General features: G+C 45.7%; 1 protein-coding gene and 1 long non-coding RNA gene across 2 annotated transcripts in view; both read right to left on the bottom strand.

The window, feature by feature from the left end:
* Nucleotides 1-2,720, bottom strand: part of STX18 (syntaxin 18) — a 32,043-nt gene extending 29,323 nt beyond the window's left edge. Inside the window, exon 1 of the mRNA XM_034435968.2 lies at nt 2,279-2,720. Coding sequence (XP_034291859.2) covers nt 2,279-2,449 — 171 coding nt within the window. The 5' untranslated portion in view covers nt 2,450-2,720. The remainder of the gene's footprint in view (nt 1-2,278) is intronic.
* A 4,045-nt stretch (nt 2,721-6,765) lies between these two features.
* Nucleotides 6,766-13,857, bottom strand: LOC148112733 (uncharacterized). Its single transcript, XR_015729089.1, has 3 exons — nt 13,555-13,857; nt 13,330-13,425; nt 6,766-9,874 (listed from the first exon to the last, which is right to left on the bottom strand). It is a non-coding gene; the product is annotated as an uncharacterized LOC148112733 (long non-coding RNA).
* Nucleotides 13,858-19,552: the final 5,695 nt, after the last annotated feature.

Here is a 19,552-nt window from a genome sequence, read left to right as displayed (position 1 = left end):
GAACTAAAACTTTTTCCAGGAATCCAGCAGAGCCACACAAGAATATGAATGTCGCCAAAGACCAAAGGAGATTAAAATTAAAACAGAGATGCTGCAGTACACACCCACTCATAAGGCACTTAAAATGGATTTTGCAAACTTAAAACAAGCATACACGTAGTCCTTGACTTACAACCACAACTGAGCCCAAAATTTCTGTTAAATGAGACATTTTACAACCTTTCTTGTCACAGTTGTTAAGTGGATCACTGCAGTTAATTTAGTAACAGGGTCGTTAAGTGAATCTGGCTTCCCAATTGACTATGCTGGTTAAAGTTACAAAAGGTGATCACATGACCTCGGAACACTGCAATAGTCATCATCCGCCTCTGAATTTAGATCACGTGACCATGGGGCTGCTGCAATTGTCGTAAGTAGTTAAGGACTACCTGTATTTTGCAAATAAAATTCAATTCTGCCTTCATCTGGACACAAAACTGGCCCCTGGAAAGGCAGAAACCCAGGAAATAAAGTTGTTATAATTTTCAGTACAGCAAAACATCAGTTGCAATCTGCTCTTATTATAAACCTATTATATTTTGTGTTAAATCTCTATTGACAATTCCCATTTTTCAGAATGGCATATTCTAATATTTATCAAAAGTATTTTCACCCTGCAAATATCAGTAATGAGTAAGATTTTTAATAAAGTACTCCAAACGTGTAAACATGAAAAAAAGGGGGCGAAGGTTGGAGAAAAAAAGAAAAGCAGGTGCGTCCTTATCACAAATTTTGACAGTCGGATGGAATAGCTGCCCTTCAGGGGAAGCCCAGGCTTCAGCATCCTCATTCTGAGAAAAAGGATCCCGATGGGGATGGCAAAACGAATGCAGGGACGTGGGGGATGGCAAAACGAATGCAGGGACGTGCAGGGAACAGCACAGAAAAATGTGAAGCAAGAGAGCTGGTCCTGGCCTGCACATCACCTGCAGCCATTGGAGGCAAAGGAGGCAGTGCGGTATTTCATTGGGACTGAGTATTTGGAAGAGGCAGTCCAGGAGTTGAGAAGGAAGATACTTGAAGGTTATCATGGTTTTTAAGGAAGCCAACATGCACACACTAACCATGGAAGCGACTGTGATTTTAGTCTATGCATATTTACTGGGGAGAACACAGGACCCACGGTTATATTTCTGCAAACTGACCGAGGAAAGTACCTCAATTCACACGAAAAGTTGGAAGGATTCGAATTCAAAACAGAGCTTCAGAATGTGTCTGTGTTGCTTCTCTTTGTGGCCACCCTGAGCTTATCTGAACTGGAAACCGAACCAGTTTCAGCGATTGGTGGTTGTTGTTGTAAAGAAAATAGCAGGAGGATTTGGTATTGTTGCCTTGAGTTATTATTTTTATAATAAATAAAACAAAACTAAAATTATCAGAACAGGAAATTTAATGTTTAGAATTTTAAAAATCTTTAAAATGAACAATTCTGCAGATCACTACTCTCCAATACAAACCACAGAAGGCAAAGCTTTTAAACCTAGATTTAAACCGGTGTCTGGTCCCCGCACTCAATTCGAGCCACCAGCAGAGAAAAAGAGGCTGCTGGTCCGGGCGGGAACCCAAAGGCAGGCGCCCCCGGCCAAGGGGAGCCCCCCCCACCCCACCCAGACGCCCCCCCCACCCCACCCTCTCTCTCTCTCTCTCTCTCTCTCTCTCTCTCGGGAAGCCCTGCCGGGGGAGAGGCCCATCCCGTCCCGCCCGGCGCTCTGCAAGGCTGGCGGCGAGGCTCCTTCTGGCCTCCGGGCCTTCTTTCCTTCCTTCCTTCCTTCCTCCGCAAAGGAAGTTTCCTCTTCCCGGGAAGGGGAGCCGATTCCGAAGCCCAGAGCCTTCCTCCTTTGGGGCCGAGTCCCAAGGCTTCCCGACTTCCCCGCCGCCCCAAACCCACCGCCGGAGCCTCCAGGGCTGGGCTGGGCTGGGCTGGGCCGGGGGGGGGAATCTCCTCTTCCTCCTCCTCCTCCTCCTCCCCTTCCTTCACCCCCGCAGCCCTCCCCCCTCCCTCCCTCCCTCCCTCCCTCGGCCTGGAGTCGAAGCCGGCGGCTCCTTCTTTCCCCGGAGAGCCTCCCTGCCTCCCTCCCTCCCTCCCTCCCTGGCGGGGGTCTCCCTCCGACTGCCCACGCGGCAGGCCCGCCGCCTCCCCCTTTCCTCGCGAGGCCCGGCTCCCCTCCCCGCAGCCCCCACCCCCGGGGCCGAGGCCGGGCGGGAAGCGGCCTAAGCGAGGAGGCCCTTCGCCACTCACCACTTCGCGGGCTCGGGCGGAGAAGCCTCCCCTTCCCCGGGGGGCGCGCCTGGGCCAGAGGGCGGCGGGGTCGGCTCCTCCGGGCGGGACGCCCAGCGCCTTGTTGCGCGTCTTCACCGTCTTGACGGAGGCCTTGAAGAGCGCCGTGATGTCCGCCGCCGCCGCCGCCATGACGGGAGGGGAGGGGCCGGGCCCGCAGGGGGAGGGAGCGGGGGAGGGGAGGGGAGGGGAGGGGCCGGCAAAAGGGCGGCCGGAGATCGCGGGGGGGGAGGGGAGGGGAGGGGAGCGTCTGGATGCCCCCGGGGGGGAGAGGGAGCAGGCAGAGGAACAACTCCCCCCATCCCCCACCGGTCCTCTCTCTCTCTCTCTCTCTGCCCGGATGCCGCCGCCGCCCCGCGGCCCTCCGAGGGTCCCTCCGGGCTCTCTGAAAGGGGCCCGATCCTTCCCGGAGCATTTTCCACGCCTCCTTTGGAGAAGGGAGACGGAGGAGGATTTTGTTTCAATGATTTCTAAGGAGGTGGCAAGTTGTCCTCTACTTACAGCAGCTCATCTAGCGACCGTTCAAAGTCACAACGCCACGGAAAGCGACTTATGACCGTTTATCACACCTTTATGGCATCCCCGAGATCGTGTGATCAAAATTTGGACGCTTGGCAACCGTGTCCCCCTGTCAGGCGATCCCCTATTGTGGCTTTCTGACAAGCAAAGTCAATGGGGAAGCCAGATTCGTTTAACAACCCTGTTACTAAGTTAACAACGGCAGTGATTCACATAACAGCTGTGGCGAGAAAGGTTTAAAATCGGGCAAAACTCTCCTAACAAATGTCTCGCTTAGCAGAGAAATGTTGGGCTCGATTGTGGTCGTAAATCAAGGACTACCTGTATAATTTGCACAAAGAATTACATATTTTTATGTAAACTATATTTACATAATATAGACTATTATAATATAACTATATTATAGTTAATATAACTAATAATATAACTATATTAACTATAATATAGTTATATTATAATAGTCTATATTATGTAAATATAGTTTACATAAAAATATGTAATTCTTTGTGCAAATAATATATATAATATATAATCCCATAATAATATATATAATATATAATCCCATAATAATATATATAATATATAATCCCAGAGAATTACACTTTACTGCTTTAGTGATCATCCCGTGTTTAGACATACCAGTTGTAGCAATTTCTTACTAGAAGAAAAAGTTATTTTTCCCTGATTTTGTAATAAGATTGCATTTTATTTATTCCATACTTTTCTGCCATGGGAAGAAGTGTAGCTCACAGTGGTGAGCTAAATTTAATGCTAAATTTTATTTTAGAGACAGATAGCTTACTGTGCTCCCTTGAAATCAAGGTTTGTCAGCAAAAGAAACAGTCCTGTTAGGATTTTTTTTTCTTACCGGTAGTAATATCAGATGCAGCCATTGGCCTGTGTTCAAAATAAGCTAAGTTAATTTTGTAGAAGTGAATACAAATTATTTTCAGGAAAGCTGGCAAACATCTTGCTTATCAAATCCCTGAAATTTGTGCAGAGCATGCGAGAAACAAGAGCCCTGTGGCTCTGTTGGGAAGCATTGGGCTCATAATCCAGAGCCGCCTTGAAAGGGATGAGAGCAGCCCAGGAGGTCTGGCTCCTTCCAATGAGTTTTGCATACTGTATTTACATCCATTTTTTGCATCAAACAAGCTTCCTATACAATCCTCTGCTTTTCTATATCTTTATTTGTGTCTTGGAAGAAGATGTAGAGAAACTACCTTTTGAATTTGCAGGTTTAAGGACACAAAATTGGAATGGAGAGCTGCTACTTTAGAAGAGGAAAATATATATCAAAACTACATGGATAGATAAGGTGGGAGAAACAGGATGAAAGTAAGGGTGTGTTAAGCAAGCACAGAATTCTTCACTTAGGAACGAAATGCACATGTACACTCTGCACAATTATTAGGCAAGTGAGTATTTTGACCATATCATTTGTATGCATATTTTCCACCTCCAAATTGTATAAACTTGAATGCTTACTGGATATAAGCATATCAGGTGATGTGTATTTGTGTAATGAGGGAGGATATGGCCTAAGGACTTCAACAACCCATATCAAGTTGTCCCTAATTATTAGGCAGCTTCTTTTCCTTAGGCAAAATGGGTCAAAAAAGAGATTTAACTGACACTGAAAAGTCAGACATTGTAAAACGTCTTTCAGAGGGATGCAGCGCTCTTGAAATTGCTAAGATATTGGGGCATGATCACAGAACCATCAAACGTTTTGTTGCAAATAGTCAACAGGGCACAAGAAACGTGTTGAGAAAAAAAGATGCACCTTAACTGCCAAAGATTTGAGAAGAATCAAATGTAAAGCTATCAGGAACCCATTATCCTCCAGTACTGTCATATTCCAGAACTGCAACCTACCTGGAGTGCCCAGAAATACAAGGTGTTCAGTGTTCAGAGACATGGCCAAGGTAAGGAAGGCTGAAACCCGACCACCACTGAACAAGACACATAAGTTGAAACGGAAAGACTGGGGCAAGAAATACCTGAAGACAAATTTTTCAAAGGTTTTATGGACTTTTAAGGATGAGAGTGACTCTTGATGGACCAGATGGAGGGCACCGTGGCTGTATCAGTAATGGGCACAGAGTTCCATTTCGACTCCATGAATAGAAGGCTTATGACTGTTATTGAAAATAAAGGTGGCTATATTGGTCACTGATTATTATTATTATTTTAAATGTCAGAAATGTTTATTTGTACATTTTGAGTTGTTTGGTTATTCTCACTTTAACAGATGCAAATAGTGAGATGGGCAAATTTTCATTTAGTTGCATAATAATTCTGCACACTAATAGTTGCCCAATAATTGTATACAGATAGATATTCTCCTAAGAAAGCTAAAACCTCAGTTTTACTTCCTTAAATATTCAGGTCTGAGGTTTATTAACATTTTGGATTGACCAAGAGCACTATAGTTGTTCTCCAAAATTGTGCTTGAGCACAAGGTCAGCTCTTTGTCCCTATGTTAGATTCAGCAGGTGGAACCATTGCATGCCCTGCTAAACATACATCAAGTATTATGTTTATAAATCAGTAATAGATGTTATGCAAGGAAAACAGGCAGTTAAGAAATATAAATAAATAAAATAAATATGCCAGGATACAGAACATCTTAATGTTTCAATTTTTGCTGTAGGTTTTTCTCAAACTTCACGTATTCATGAATCAATCACTCCAGAGTTCTGCATTTAGAGTCTGAGATCACCAAACTTTGGTTACCTGTCTGTCGATCAGTTGGATCATCCATCATTTGTGTCTCTCTCTCTCCATACACACGCATTCTATTCACTGAAATATTTATATCTCCAATCAGCATAGAACACAACAGAATTCTTTATTGGCCAGGCCTGATTGGACACATCTTAGGATCATTAGACGTATCTGTAGTCACTTGTAAGAGGAAGAAAGGTTGCCGCCTCCCTCAAGAAATTTATTCCTGTCGGAACACACACACACATACCCTGTCACCCCTGTTCTTCCAGGGCTTCCTGAAAGGAATGTCGCCTTTGCCTGCCTCTCCCTCCATGACTGGTTTCCGAAGAGGGTCCCTCTCTTACCTGCAAAGTGGGAACCCCAGCCAGGGATTTCTCCTTCTGGGGCAGGATTGGGTTCTCTCTTGAGCACTGGCCCTCTGCAAATAAAAGATGAAAGTCCAAGATTCTTTTGCAAGTTTAAATGGGAGGCTGGGTGTCTGGAAGCTTTTCCATGAATTAAAGTTTTTTTGGGGGGGGGGGAAATCCGTGTGTTTGTGAGGCCACTAGAGGGAGCTGAAAGAAAAAAATAACTTAGCCTAAAGAGTCTCAGTATTGTAATCTCCATCCTCAAAAGTTAAGCGTTTGTCCTCTGATATGGCAATACGAAGATGGCCAAGGGCACCTCCAAGGCCCGCCAGGGAGTGCTGATTCTGAATTCTTACCACTGGAATAGCTGCTGGTATCCATATTGGATGTTGTTGTACAGGAGACACGAATTGCCTGCCACTGATCTCCTGCTGCCTGCCCAGCAGGAGGCAAGATTGTGTAACGGGAATCATCCCCATTCACTCCAGGGCCCTGGGTCCCTCTCTCTGGGGCCATGAAACTTCCAAGACAAGGCTGTCTCTTAGGCATTTCTTCCGCCTCCCCAAACCACGGGTTGCTATTTTCATGGTAGCCCTTTGCCATTCGAGATGTCTCCTAACCGCCTGGGGGTCCAAACAAAAGAGCAGATGGAGCTGCTTGGCCTTCAGGGCCCTTGTGTAAAAGAGGTGAGGAAAGAAGGTCCTGCACGGTTTGACTTTGTGGGGGTCAGGCATCTGAAGGGCCCTTGGCTTCTGGCAGACCTAGAGCTCTGCAGAGGGAGGGGGCTCAGGCTCACCATTTCTTAGGAGGAGAAAGGGGGTATGCACAACAGAGACAGCAAGAAATGCCTTTTTTCATTTAATTTGATGTTTATTTGAATTCTTTTGTTATTGGTCATTTGGCTTACCCTCTGAAGTATGATACCATCAAAAACGTTGGAAGAAGAGGAGGATTTTGGCAAATTGTGGCTCTAGAGCCCCTAGGAAAATAACAATCATCCTTGGTGGATATAATGAGGTGGTGTCTTATTACATAATTGAGGAGACAGTCTTGGTTATAGGCATGTTGGTTCACTTTTCACACTAAATTAATCATAATAAGCATCTGCTTTGAATAAAGAGAGTTTTGTGATAATTCAACCATGACCTCTCTGGAAGCCCAAACAGTTTTGCCTCACTTTCTCAGTCTGGATTACTCTTTTGAAATGTTCCTTCTTTGCTTTAGGATAATCACCATGTTAACATGAACTGATTAATCCCATCATTGATATTATGACTGAAGTGGACATTTTCCAGCAAATTTCTGGCGATGACACCATCAGTTTCATCACCCGCATCTGAAGAAACTCAGTGGTGCTACACAGCATCATTAGCTTCACGTCTGCACAGAAAACCTAAGCAATAATGTCCACCCTTCCCTCTCCTAAATATGAGTTGCCGTGCCCTGCTCTGGGAGACAAGGGTAAGGAAATCTAATTGCCATTGTGGGTCCTGATTAATGCTGGAAATCGGATCTGCTAGAAACGTACCCTGTGTGAGTTCCAAGTTAGGACTTCAGGAGCCCGTTTTCCAAACTCAGACCTCTATCACTAGAGGGAAGCAGAAAGGGGGGCGGGGTGGGAGGTGTGGCTATTGCATTGCCCATATCTCTGGACGGTCTGGACCTGAGAAAGCTCACTCCGATGGCCTTCTAGGTGGGTTCTGCAACAGCAGGTTGGATTTTGTTCCCTGGACTGAGTCCACTTGCCCTTGGTGGGACCTTGCAGCCTTTCTTCTTATGGTCGGCCAGGCTCTCCTTCAGCATCAGGTACAACTTCGCTTCAGCTTCCATTGCTGGCTTTGTTGTTAGGACCAGCCGAATGGCACAAGAAATCGTGCCAGCTTTCACCTTGTTTAGGAGCCAAAGTGTTACAAAAACAAGTGCTGGAGAAAAAGCAGAGAACTCTAACCACTAGGACAGCCATGAGATTTGCACTTCAAAGAGAATTCCAAGATGGAGACGTCGTTTGTGTTGGGTGTCAGACTATACCAAGTTTTCAGGGACAAAGCCAATGCCTCTTTGTTTATTATTTGTTAAATAATAGGTTTCTATGGCTGCCCAACTCACCCACCATGAAGATAATCTGATTTTCCTCAAGAAAAAAGGATGGTTTGATTAAGGTTACCATGAATGTTTCTTTATTCCTGCTCTTTGCCAGGCTCAGCTGTCATTTGAGGCTACAGCCTCTCTCTCCGCTTACTGGCTCAGGTCTTCTAGGCCGACTTTGGGGGTTTCTTGTTTCTTATCCATCCAACGCTGAGCCAGAGGAGGAGATGTTTACCTGGGGGGGGGGGGGGGCTGATCTTAGGTATTGTCCCATTAGTGAATTTTGAGGTTGCCCTCCAGCCAGCAGGGCCAAGATGCTTCTTTTACCATCTGGAGGTAACAGTTTCCAGAAGGTAAAAGAACTCCTAAACCAGGTACAAAAGGAAATTAATGTTGATTTTGTTCTTACATTATAGCTTCCAAGCCATTAACAGTCTCCCCACCTTCCTCCCTTCAGTCGTAAACCCAACAAAGATTCAATCAGTCTGCCAGGAGACACCCATCCACCCAAGCCCCCTTCTCCAGCCCGCCACTTATTAGCAAACGGGCATGGTCTTTATTGGGGACGGGGGGGGGGCGGCAGAGGTTCATTTCCACCACTGCCCGAGCGATCTTTTACTGTCTCTCCTTCTTGGAGAGAGGGGTTCCCTCTTTTCTCCAGCAGCATTTCAGGATCCTTCCCAACCCTTCGCCCACCATCTTCTACGCGAAAAAGGAGCGAGCGCACCGCCTGGGCCGGTTCAGCCTCCCGCTCGGCCGGGAAAGGCCTCGGTCCGAGCGCCTGGATGGTCTGCCGCGTCCTGCGGCGGACGGAGGAGAAGGGCCGTCGGCCTCGGGAGGCTCCGCCGAGCCTGGCTCTGCCCTCTGGGCGAGCTCGTCGGCCTGATTAGCACTTCAAAGCCGGGCTTCTCCCCCTCCCACCGCAGAGGCCGTGGGGGGGGGAGGGGGGGCTGGGCGTGTCCGACGGAGGTGACAGGACGCGAGGCGTCTTCATTGATCCCTTTGTGGGCAGCGACAGTGATGGAGGCGAAGGGACGGCCGCCTACCTGCCCCCGGGATTGGCCGCGGCTGAAAGGAAGAAGGGGGTATAATTAAGGGAGAGTTAATATCGGCCCTGTTGGGCGTCCGAGGAGCACAATAGGGGAGGCTGCCCAAAAGGAACAAAGTGATGGAGACGTCTTTGACGACTTAAACGGGAGAGGCAACTGTGTAATTAGCTGACAGTTGGAAAAGAGCCGGCTAAAGAAGTCGGGGATGGGGGGGCTTTAAGAAGAGCAAAGGAATTCCTGGAAGGGAACACTGGGGAGGCACCAACAGTAACCCCGAAAGGCGGTGTGTGTGTGTGTGTGTGTGTGTGTGTGTGTGTGTTTATCCAGGAAAAGGAACCTTTCCAGAGCACTGTTGTTATCATCTGCTTTAGGTCTTGCCGGTTCTTTTATCACTAGCTTCACCTAAATTAGCCACTGAAACACCCCTGGGTGAGCAGCAGCAGCAGCAGCAGCAGAAGCAGGAGCAGAGGCGCTGGGAGACCCCGGGTACCCCACATTAAGGAAGCTCTAAGGGTTCAGGGCAGGGACCCTGAGCTGGGTCACTCAACCCAGCTGCAGGTCTGCCAAAATCAGGGGACCTCACTCGCCTTCTTTGGGATTCTGGTATTTTCTCCTGACCTGTCCCCAAATAAACCTCTTTCTAGAAATCAATGGTATGCTTTTAAAGGGGGATTTCTCTTTTTAAGGTTTTTCTTGTGAAGAAAACTTTCTTGTTGAAGTCTGCATTTCTGGGCAAGAAAAGGCAAAGGGTCTTAAGCTGAAGAGGCTGAATGGATTGAATGCGGATCCACTTCATGGAATCGGGACCGATGGGATAAGCTGCACTGAAAAAGATTAGAGCAAAATAATTGTCCCTCCTTCTAGAATAGCTCAAATTCATACCCAAATATTTGCTACGCACAGTAATATTTCAAATGCAAATAAAAACAGAATTAACTCACCAATAATTTAAAAGCAGTTAAAGATTGCAAACTAAGCAGTGAAAGGCTACAGACTAATAAAATCAGTAAATGTGTATCACCCATTAAAAATACTTTTAAAAATGTAAGGTCATTAACAATTTATGAAAAAGTTGGAAATGTTTTCATTCACCTATCTAATATTTAAAGATACCCAAACACAAATGTCTCAAAATACAGCCAAATAGATTCATATTTCTTCTTTCCTTTCCTTTGCTTCCACATCAAGTATCTGTCTGAATCCATTTAAGGACTTGAGAACCAAAATCTTAAACTTTGCTCAGAGATGCTCTAGAAAACTGAAATGTGTGAATTAGGATGATTTTGGTTTTTTCCAACTGTACATTCTGGCTGTGAAAGTTTGACCACCTGAATGGCTGAACAAAGAGAAAGTGACACCTGCCAACCATGTTACTGAAGAAAACGCTTGGGAAGAGCTTGGACCACAAAAAGAATAAATAATTCATTTGTCAATGAAGTGAAACCAGACTGCTGTTACAAATATTAATATGTACTGAAGTTGACATGTTTTGCACACATAATGAGAAGGCAAAGATTCCCTGAGAAGTTTTTGATGCTTAGAAAATCTAAGGGCAGATAAAAGAAGGCCAGGCTGGTGAGCTACTATGACTGAGGGTACAAGCAAGGATTTCGAGGAACTCTGAATTGGACTGAAGTCAGGCAGGCCATGAAAAACATGATTTGTGGTTATGACTGAATCACAACTGCAAAACCATTTCTCAACTGTAACAATTCAGATGACCACTGGATGGCAGCAATCAACTAGCCCTTTCTATATCTTGTTACTGCCATCTAAAGGATAGCTGCATTTTTGCAAACCGAATACGGCAGCGCTATTTTAATTCCAGCTCTAATATAAGAAAATTAGCACTGCACTGTTATGTTACAGGATGCCTGATATTTATACTTGCCAGCATTCTCACAACTGTATTTTGTAATTTTTGGGTCTGTTGCAAGGGCTGCCCATAAAAAATACATTGCTAACACCTGCCTGAAAGATTAGCCTGGCAAGGACCCAAGTACCTTATTCTGAAATCCCCCAAAGTGACATTCCAGCCAACCTCTGCACATGGAGGACTAAGTTGGATCAAGGAGTTGTTAGTATTTGGAATCAAAATAATATTTTCATAAGCAGGAAATATTGATTCTCTACCAGCATGAAGGTAAGACAACTCTTGCCCTTAATACTGGTTTCTGGGAAACGAAAGGAAAAGAGGCTTCCCAGGGGCTCCTGATTGACCATTGCAGTGGACTGGGGAAACAAAGACCTGCTTCATCCTCAGGGCTCCCTGTAGGTCAGGTGTCAGCAACCTGCGGCTCTGGAGCCACATGTGGCTCTTTCATCCCTCTGCTGCGGCTCCCTGTTGCTGGTCTGCTCCACAACTGATAGGGCTTTCGGTTAGGACAGGTAGAGGAAAAAGGATGCCATGCTAGGAGGAGACTCTATGGTGGGGGAACAGGACTTCTGGTTGGCTCCAGAATTGAACCGGGGCTTCCGGTTAGGACCTTTGTGGCTCTTTCAGTGTTTAAGGTTGCTGACCCCTGCTTTAGGTCCTTCAGACGCATAAGCAGAGCAAGGGAAGGGAGAAGGTGCCAGAAAAGCAGGGATTTATGCTGAGGGTCAGGCCTGCTTTGTTGACAGCAAAGGCTCTCAAAATAGCTCCTCCTGCTGCCTTGCCTTGAGTGGGAGAGAGGCCACCCCGGGCATTTACAGGGTGACTTGGGAAAAGCCAGCCGTTGTTTTCGAAGGAAGGAGTCTCCTTGTGCTGGTTTTGGAAAGCCACACTCTGTGGTGGAGGAATGATCCAGCCTTTGGTTTTAAGAAAGGAGAGTCCTCCATTCATGCCCCTCTTTTCTGGCAACCAACAGAAGCAACCTCGGTCCCGTAACTGGGCATGCTCCAAGACAAGAGGAGGAAGAGGATGGGAGGCTGTCTGGAAGAGAAAGGAGGTGAAAGAGGCAGATGCTTTGATTATTGGCTTATTACAGCATCTTACCAAGAGGCGGGAGCTCATCCCATCTCAAAGAGCCAGGCTCAAACTGCAGTAGTGGAAAACATTTCTGGCCAGCAGCTCTAGCGTCCCTTACAGCTGGCACTGTTGAGATATATAAACCAAAATCTCATCTCTGGTGTCAGAAGACAGATAGAGAAGGTCTTATCAAACAAGCACTATTAATTTTATTTTATACTTACTAAATTTGTTAGTCCAGTGATTTCATAATATCTCAGAGTGGCATATAGTATTAAAAGCACACTGACCCCAGGTAGAGCAAAACAACCAACACACCTTTGGCATACAACATGCCCACCGAGTGCCTGATTCCCACCACCCACCCACCCTATCCCAAGCGAAGGGGGAAAAGGGCTGGGCAGGGCCTGCCTGGATTTCTGGGGAGACGGTGTCCCAGAGGGCAGGGCTGTGAAGAGAAGATCCTCTCCTTGGATCCCCTCACAAGGATTTAAGCAATGGGACTCTAAGTAGACCAAGAGTGGGCAGACATGAAGGGATACAGATGGCCCCTCAGAACAATCCTTTTTAAAACTACTTTATTGGGACATTTTCACCAGGTACAGACGCATCCATTCACACGTGCATGGGGTATCTACCCAAAAGGAAGAGAAGTCACCACACAGAGATTAGAGGGGGGAGCTTCTCCTCCATTTCAAGCAGTGAAAAGGATCCCAGGAGCCATGTATGAAGAGCAACAGCAGAGAACAGTTGAGGACAACCTGATCTGGCAGCAGAAGACCTGGGACCTCTCCCCACTGCTTCTACCCACCCACACACCCACCCCCGGCCCAAGTAAAGGTCTCAACTGGGGACAGAACCCGTGTTCCATTTTGCTGCTGAGGGAGAAAAGGATCCAGCCAGCATCCTTTCCTGCCAGGGATGAGGGAGACCCTGCGATGGTCCAGGCTCCCCAAAGGGTGTCTGTCTGTCTGTCTGTCTGTCTGTCTGTCTGTCTCTCTCTCTCTCTCTCTCTCTCTCTTCAGTCAAAATAAGACTTTAGCACAGCACCTGAAAGATAATGTTAAACAGCTGGAATAAATATTTTCCCAAAATCAATACAGAGCTGAGAAAGCCAGATTCCGGGCATTGCCTTTCCTGCTTTCAGCCGGGTTAGTCCAGCAAGGAGAGACCCAAAAGAAATCCTCCATCTTTATAGTGTGCCGTAGAGCTGACCACTGACGACTGAAGCTCCTGGCAGCTCACTTTCCATGTTTATGGATTAGTGGTGTGTTAATCACAGTTTTAAGATAACTAAAGAAGAAGAGCTTTTTAAAAAAGTCAACTCACCAAAATTGTTCCAGATGCGCCAGTTCTTTGCTGATTACCAAGTCTGGGCCAGGAAGATGAAACGGAGCCTCCTCGGCAGAGAGGAGACTTTTATCTCTGCCAGGGAAGTAAACAAACATGCTTGGTTGGTAGTCATTATTTACAAGAAGAAATTAAATCAGTTTTAACACTTAACACTGATGTGAAGCCCGTATTATCTGGCCATTGTTGGAAGATCTCACTAACTTTTTCCACGCTTCCTTTTTAGTGAAGACTTTCCTCAGATTTCTCTTGGAGTTCCTCCTGCTGCGTGTCCTGAATCCATGTTTCTGTCTCCCGCAGGATACTCTCTGCTTTTTCTGTGCATTATTCCAGAAGGAAAACCTCAGCAGAGCAGCCTCTTTCCTAGGACATGAAAAGCAGACAAGCCCAGGAGTTAAACTCGGCCGGGGGTGACTTGTAGGGAGAACCGCAAGGCTTTCTTGGCAGGGAAGTCTTTTGCCATGGCCTTTTCCTTGGCTTTTTTGCTGGGGGTCCACTGTGGTCTAGTGTTCTAGTATTCCCTGGTGACCAAGTACTAACCAGGCTTGATCCTGGCTGAGTCCCAGGCAGGATTGCCAGATGTTGCTGCTGCAGTTTTGCAATTGCAAAAATTTGGATGGGGAACCATGTGGGAAACTGAGGGTTGTGGCTTAGCTTGGGAAATTCAGAAACATCCCAGGAGAAGACTGGTAAAGCATTATGACAGGAACGTCACGGGGCGACTTGAAGAAGATTTTGTTTACTATTGTAGATACAGTGGGCTATTCTTAAAATCCTTTCATCAGCCCTGTCCTTCCCTGGTGGTGTCACTTAACCATTGGGAGATGTTTTGCAGATGGCCAGCTGGCTGGGGGAGCAGTTGGGAGCAATAAAGATAGTCCTCCCTCCTTCCTTTAATGATTGCTCACTTGTCCACCATATAGAATCTAAGATTGAGAAGTATATAAATGTGGTGTAATAAATTAAAAGACTCCTTTAAGCATAGTTTTTTTCAGCACAGTAACATTTTAGAATGCCAAAGATCCATGGCAAAGAGCTGTTAGAAACAATATTGTTGCTTGAGATGAAAGTTGGAAGATTAAATGTAAATCTAAAATTAAAATAAAATATAAAATATTTATAAATAAATTTTAAAAACTCCTTATAAAGGGAGAAAAGATCTAGCAAACTGCACTACAGGGGATAATAACAAGCAGCTGATTCTAGCTTCTTCATAAATTGGCAGTTGTAATCTACTACAAAAACATTGCATTAAATTTTTGAAATACAAAATTGTATTCTCATGCCATCGTAAAATGGCATGCGTGGAGCATGCCTGCTAAACCAGAAGTGTTAAGGTCCACACCAGGGAAGCCGTATCTCCTGGTTCCTGCCACCCGACATTCCTTGGCTGATGGGACTCCCAACACATGCAACCTGCCAGGCCAAATTGGATGGGGAGAAAACAATGGGGAGAAAATGGTCCATGGGGAAGAAAACTTCACCCAAGACTTGGAGAGTTTTAAAAGTGATAACCAGCACTTGGAATTGCACCCGGAAACACCCTGGCAGCAAATGCAGCTTGTGCAGCAGTGGTGTGTGCTACATGTGTGGAATATGCGGCATCTTTTACTACCCATGCAGCCACATTTTGCAACAGTTGAAATATCCAGGTGCTTTTCAGGAGGAGACGCAAGTAGCACCTGCTGCAGTAATCCAGAGGAAAAGTCCCAAGGGCATGACTGACTGTGAGCAGAGCCTCTGAATGCAGGGATGGGTGCCGCCGGTGTGCCACCCAAAGGTGTGCAAAGGCCCTCCTGGCCACGCATGCTGCCTGCCTTTTCTAGTAGGAGCCTACCTTACCTGGTTAATGGAAACCACCTTCAAGTGCAACCTAAGGTGGCTTTTAGACATACCAGAAAGCCAGTGGGATAGAGCGGACCCAGGAAGAGGCCGGATGGAGGCTCCTGAGTGACTCTGAGCCAACCTAGGTCTCTCAGCCAACCCACCTCCCAGGGCGAAGGGGAAAGTTGGAGGAGGTATTTCTGTTGCCGTGAGCATATATCTAATAAAACTTATAATAAATAAAAACGAATACCATATTTTTTGGAGTATAGGACGCTCCGGAGTATAAGATGCACCTTAATTTTGGGGAAGGAAAATAAGAAAAAAAAAATCTGCCTCTGCCTACCAGCATCCATCGGTACAAATCTGGCTAGCGTCCTTAGCAAACAGCCTGGTCAGCTTCAGCACATTAGCCTGATTCAGCAGGAGCAGCTGATTGGCAGTTGAATCACCTCCCGGAATACCCCCAACCAGGCTGCAAAGGTAACCTCTCAAACGGACCTTTTGGAGGCTGTTTGAGAGGCTCTCCTTTTGCTCCAAAAGCTCCACTTGAGAGGATGAGGAGGCTGAAGGGTGGGGGCTGGCGGTGGGTGGGGCTACATTCAGTGTATAAGACGCACCCAAATTTTCACCCTCTTTTAGGGGGGGGAGTGCATTTTATATGCCCAAAAATACGGCATATTACAGTTCTTGATGACATTTCAAATAAACCTTGAGGACCTGAGAATTTTTTCTTTTGTTGAACTTAGCAGGACAATCAAACAAAGATTACAAATCATGCAGTTGAAGACAACGAATGGCTCCAGGCAGACAGATTGGCAGCATGTGAAGTCTCTTACCTTTTAGCCAAGTTAGCAGTTTTTGCGTTGAAATTCCTGATTGAATCTTTTCATCAGACATCAAAACCCCACCTTGCAGTAGCTTATGAAATGCCCTCAATTGTTGTAAGTAGACTTTAATTGCACCAGTCCAGTTTGGGTCTAAAGTGGCCTTTGTTCTTCATTAACCTCAATGCGGAGGCAATTCTTTCCTGACTTCCGTGGCTGAAGTGCTAAAGAAAACTCCCTTTAAATCTTTGAAAAGCTGCTTCCTTAGAGATACCATCTTTTGTCTGGAGCAGTGGAATGAGGGAATATTAACACGACCTAAAATAACACTATGTAGAATATCATATTCATTCACACACACTCACTGATAAACTACAATAAAACTCCAAATAAAAGCTATAAGGTTGTTTTTTTAAAATGCATTAAAATTAATAGGGGAAGCCGGTTAGAAACTTCTCTCTGCCAAAAGTTCAGAGAGCATTTTAAATCTCACCTTCCCAACAACTGTGCCCAGGAGAGACTGTTCCATACATGTATTTCTCTGATCCAAGTTAGGTTGATGCTACACACAACAAAATATCACTGTGCAAATTATGTAACTTGCATGATCATATCATGACTCTTGCGACCTGCCTTCCCACCTGTGGACCCAGGAGCAGAGCGGTCCTTCACTGCAACCAGTGTGAGAGAGTCAGTTGGACGCACTGCCACAAACTCTAGGCAGCTTGTATCACAACCTACTACGTGGTTTGAAGAATACTTTGAGCCAGTGGTGGGATTCAGCCAGTTGGCACCACTTCGGGAGAACCGGTTGTTAACTTTCTGAGCAGTTTGGTGAATTGGTTATTGGAAGAAATAATTAGGGCAGAGAACCGGTTGTTAAATTATTTGAATCCCACCACTGCTTTGAGGACAATAGCCTAGAGGGACATAGTTTACCTGGCAAGAAAATGAAGGGAGGGGAGATGTCAGGAAAATGAAGGGAAGCGCCATCCTCCTTGGCCTCTTATCCTGAATTGCAATTCAGCATTGGCCAGCTTATGTCCCAGCACAGAGACCACCTTGGGGAAGCAGAAAATCCCCTAAAGGATGATCTCTATAGGATCCTAAACCTGAGCAGAAGGAAGAGGGGAGAGAGCCACAGGGATCCAGTTGCTGTGGCTTTCACTAGACAGCTGGAGAAATCATCTTTATGCATGTTAAAGATTTTTTCTCAAGCTATCCAAAGGAAAAGACCAGGAATTCTTACGAGTGTCTTAGTTAGTCTCATAACCTAGAGGCATTTTCCTCTTTGTCTAAAGAATTTGCTTTTTTTTTTCTTCTATTCCATTTGTTGGAAAGTTTTATATTTCCTTATTGTATTGCACAATAGTGAACTTTCAGCCCACATTTACTTGATTTATAAAATTAAATTAGCTTTCATGCATTAGCCACAATGATATTCAAAGCCCTAGGTTTACTTAAGGTTTACCCTGTGGCTCCTGATTAAATAAACCTAAAGTATGCAAGTTGTAAAGTCAGTGCCAAAGGGGATGTTTTTTCAAGCAAATATCTATATATTCAAGCCACCAAGAATAAACAAAATAGATACCGTATTTTCTTTGCTGTCAAATCTCAAGCAAAGCGGTACTGATTCTGTCCATGCATACTTTCCCAGATTATTTTGAACAGCGCTCTAAAGACGTCACATTCTTCTAGTCTTTCCAGCAAAATCAGCCAGCCTTTCTCTGTACGTTCTCATCAAACACATGTTTCCTATGGCCTATTTAAATGGTAGCTTTAAAATCAGTTCTCCTGATTGGAACCGCACCATTTAGAGGTCGAGAGAGGATTTTCCAAGTGCAACCACTGCAGCCCATTTAGAGGGAGAGAAAGTTGCCCAGGCCAAGTGGCTGCAGGGTTTCTGGCTGCTGGCTGCTGGGACTTGCTTGCTGCTTCGGCCAGGGCACTCTTGCCTGATCAGAGACTTTGGCCATTCACGGAGACTGGGGTGGAGCAGCTAGGAGCCCCTTTTCCAAAGCTTAAAGGCTCAGAAAGGTCTGAAAAATGTTTTAGTATTCTGTTCGAATGACTGGACTCTCTCCTGTTGGATGTTTGAAACAGTAAAATGGTCAGGACAATCAATTCTGCTAAACCATGAAATTGTCTGACTGGTTTGGGATCAATATCATCTCTAACTATATCACTAAATGTGCATTTATTGGTGCAGCTCAGGCAGAGGCTGAGAACCTGCTGAATTTACCCTACCTCTTGAGTGCATTTGCTGTGTTACAGTAGTCCAGTTGTGTTCCGACCTAGGCTTCCTGAGTCAGTAAAACACAGGAGTAGTCCCATAAACTTTTTATTACAACAGCTGTGAATTCTGTTCATTCACAGATGAGTCCCAAATAGTTGTAAAGAGTCCTTCGGGATAAGGCTGATAACCACCCACCTTTATCTCCCTTGACACGCTGCCAAAGACCTAATTGGCAAAGCCACACGGAGTCCAGAATCAAACAGAGCTTCAGACTTTAAACTGAACAGAATTAACAACGTTGCTTCCTGCAAAGGCCCATGTGCCTTTGCGCCAATCATCTCCAAGCCCTACTCCTGAGTTGTCCCTTTTGTTTTAGCTGTTCTTGCCTTCTGGCAGCTCTGCGCATGCGCACACTGGGAACAGGCTCCCCCTGTTCCTCTGCCTCGCTGTGGTCCGACTCTGGAGGCTCCGGAGGCAGCACGTACCTCCCAGATGGCCCCTTCTCTGCCTCCGATGCAGAGCCCTCATCTGAACCTTCCCTAGACTCCAGGACTGGCCCATGTTCTTCCCCAGCCTCCTCACTGTCAGACTCTGCTGCCAGCTCCGCAGGGCAGTCCACCGGCGGACCACAACAAGTTGTATGCCTTTTGCCCTTGGCTTTACACTCGCCTCTTCTCCAGCATCCAGCCTGTCTGAGAGATACTTGGCAGCCGTCGGTCTCAGAGTCACAGATGTCACTGTTTGACGGTGTCGGTTGCTCCAAGTCTTTGGCAATTGGCTAGTGGTGATTTTGTCAATTATATTTTTTGGGGTTGCACTTAAGGCGCCTATTTCTATTGCTACTACTTTTGCTTTCTTTTCCCACAGCCCTTTTATATTTGGGTTTTGTGATTTTCCCCAGTTCTTTCACTTCTATGCTGCTCTCTCCAGTTACTGCAACTTCCACTGTCCAGATTTTTTTTTGGTCTTGTAAACAAGTATTAAGTCTGGGGTGTCATGTGGCAGATGCTCTTCTGGTTGAATTCTAAAGTCCCAGAACACTTTAGCTACTTAGTTTTCTGTTACTTTGTTTATTTTATGGTCCCGCCAGTTCTTGCTTGCAGGGAAATGATATCTGTTACAAATATTCCAATGCACCCCTGTTGTTGCTTGTTATACCATTGTTTGCAGTCAGTTTCTGCACGCTTTTTAAAGTAGCTGACTAGGCAGTCCACTCTTTCTTCAGCTTCTTTGCAGAGAGGGCATTTGCTGTCTTCTTAAGAGATAACAACAAGAGGTGGCAATGGCTAAGAGCAAGGAAGTTGAAGAAAGACAC

Source organism: Pantherophis guttatus, chromosome 8 (genome assembly GCF_059756535.1).
Source record: "Pantherophis guttatus breed Tessera chromosome 8, ASM5975653v1, whole genome shotgun sequence".
NCBI classification, from domain to species: Eukaryota; Metazoa; Chordata; class Lepidosauria; order Squamata; family Colubridae; genus Pantherophis; species Pantherophis guttatus.
Note: the sequence above shows the minus strand (reverse complement) of the source record. Positions and strands in the feature narration are given on the sequence as shown.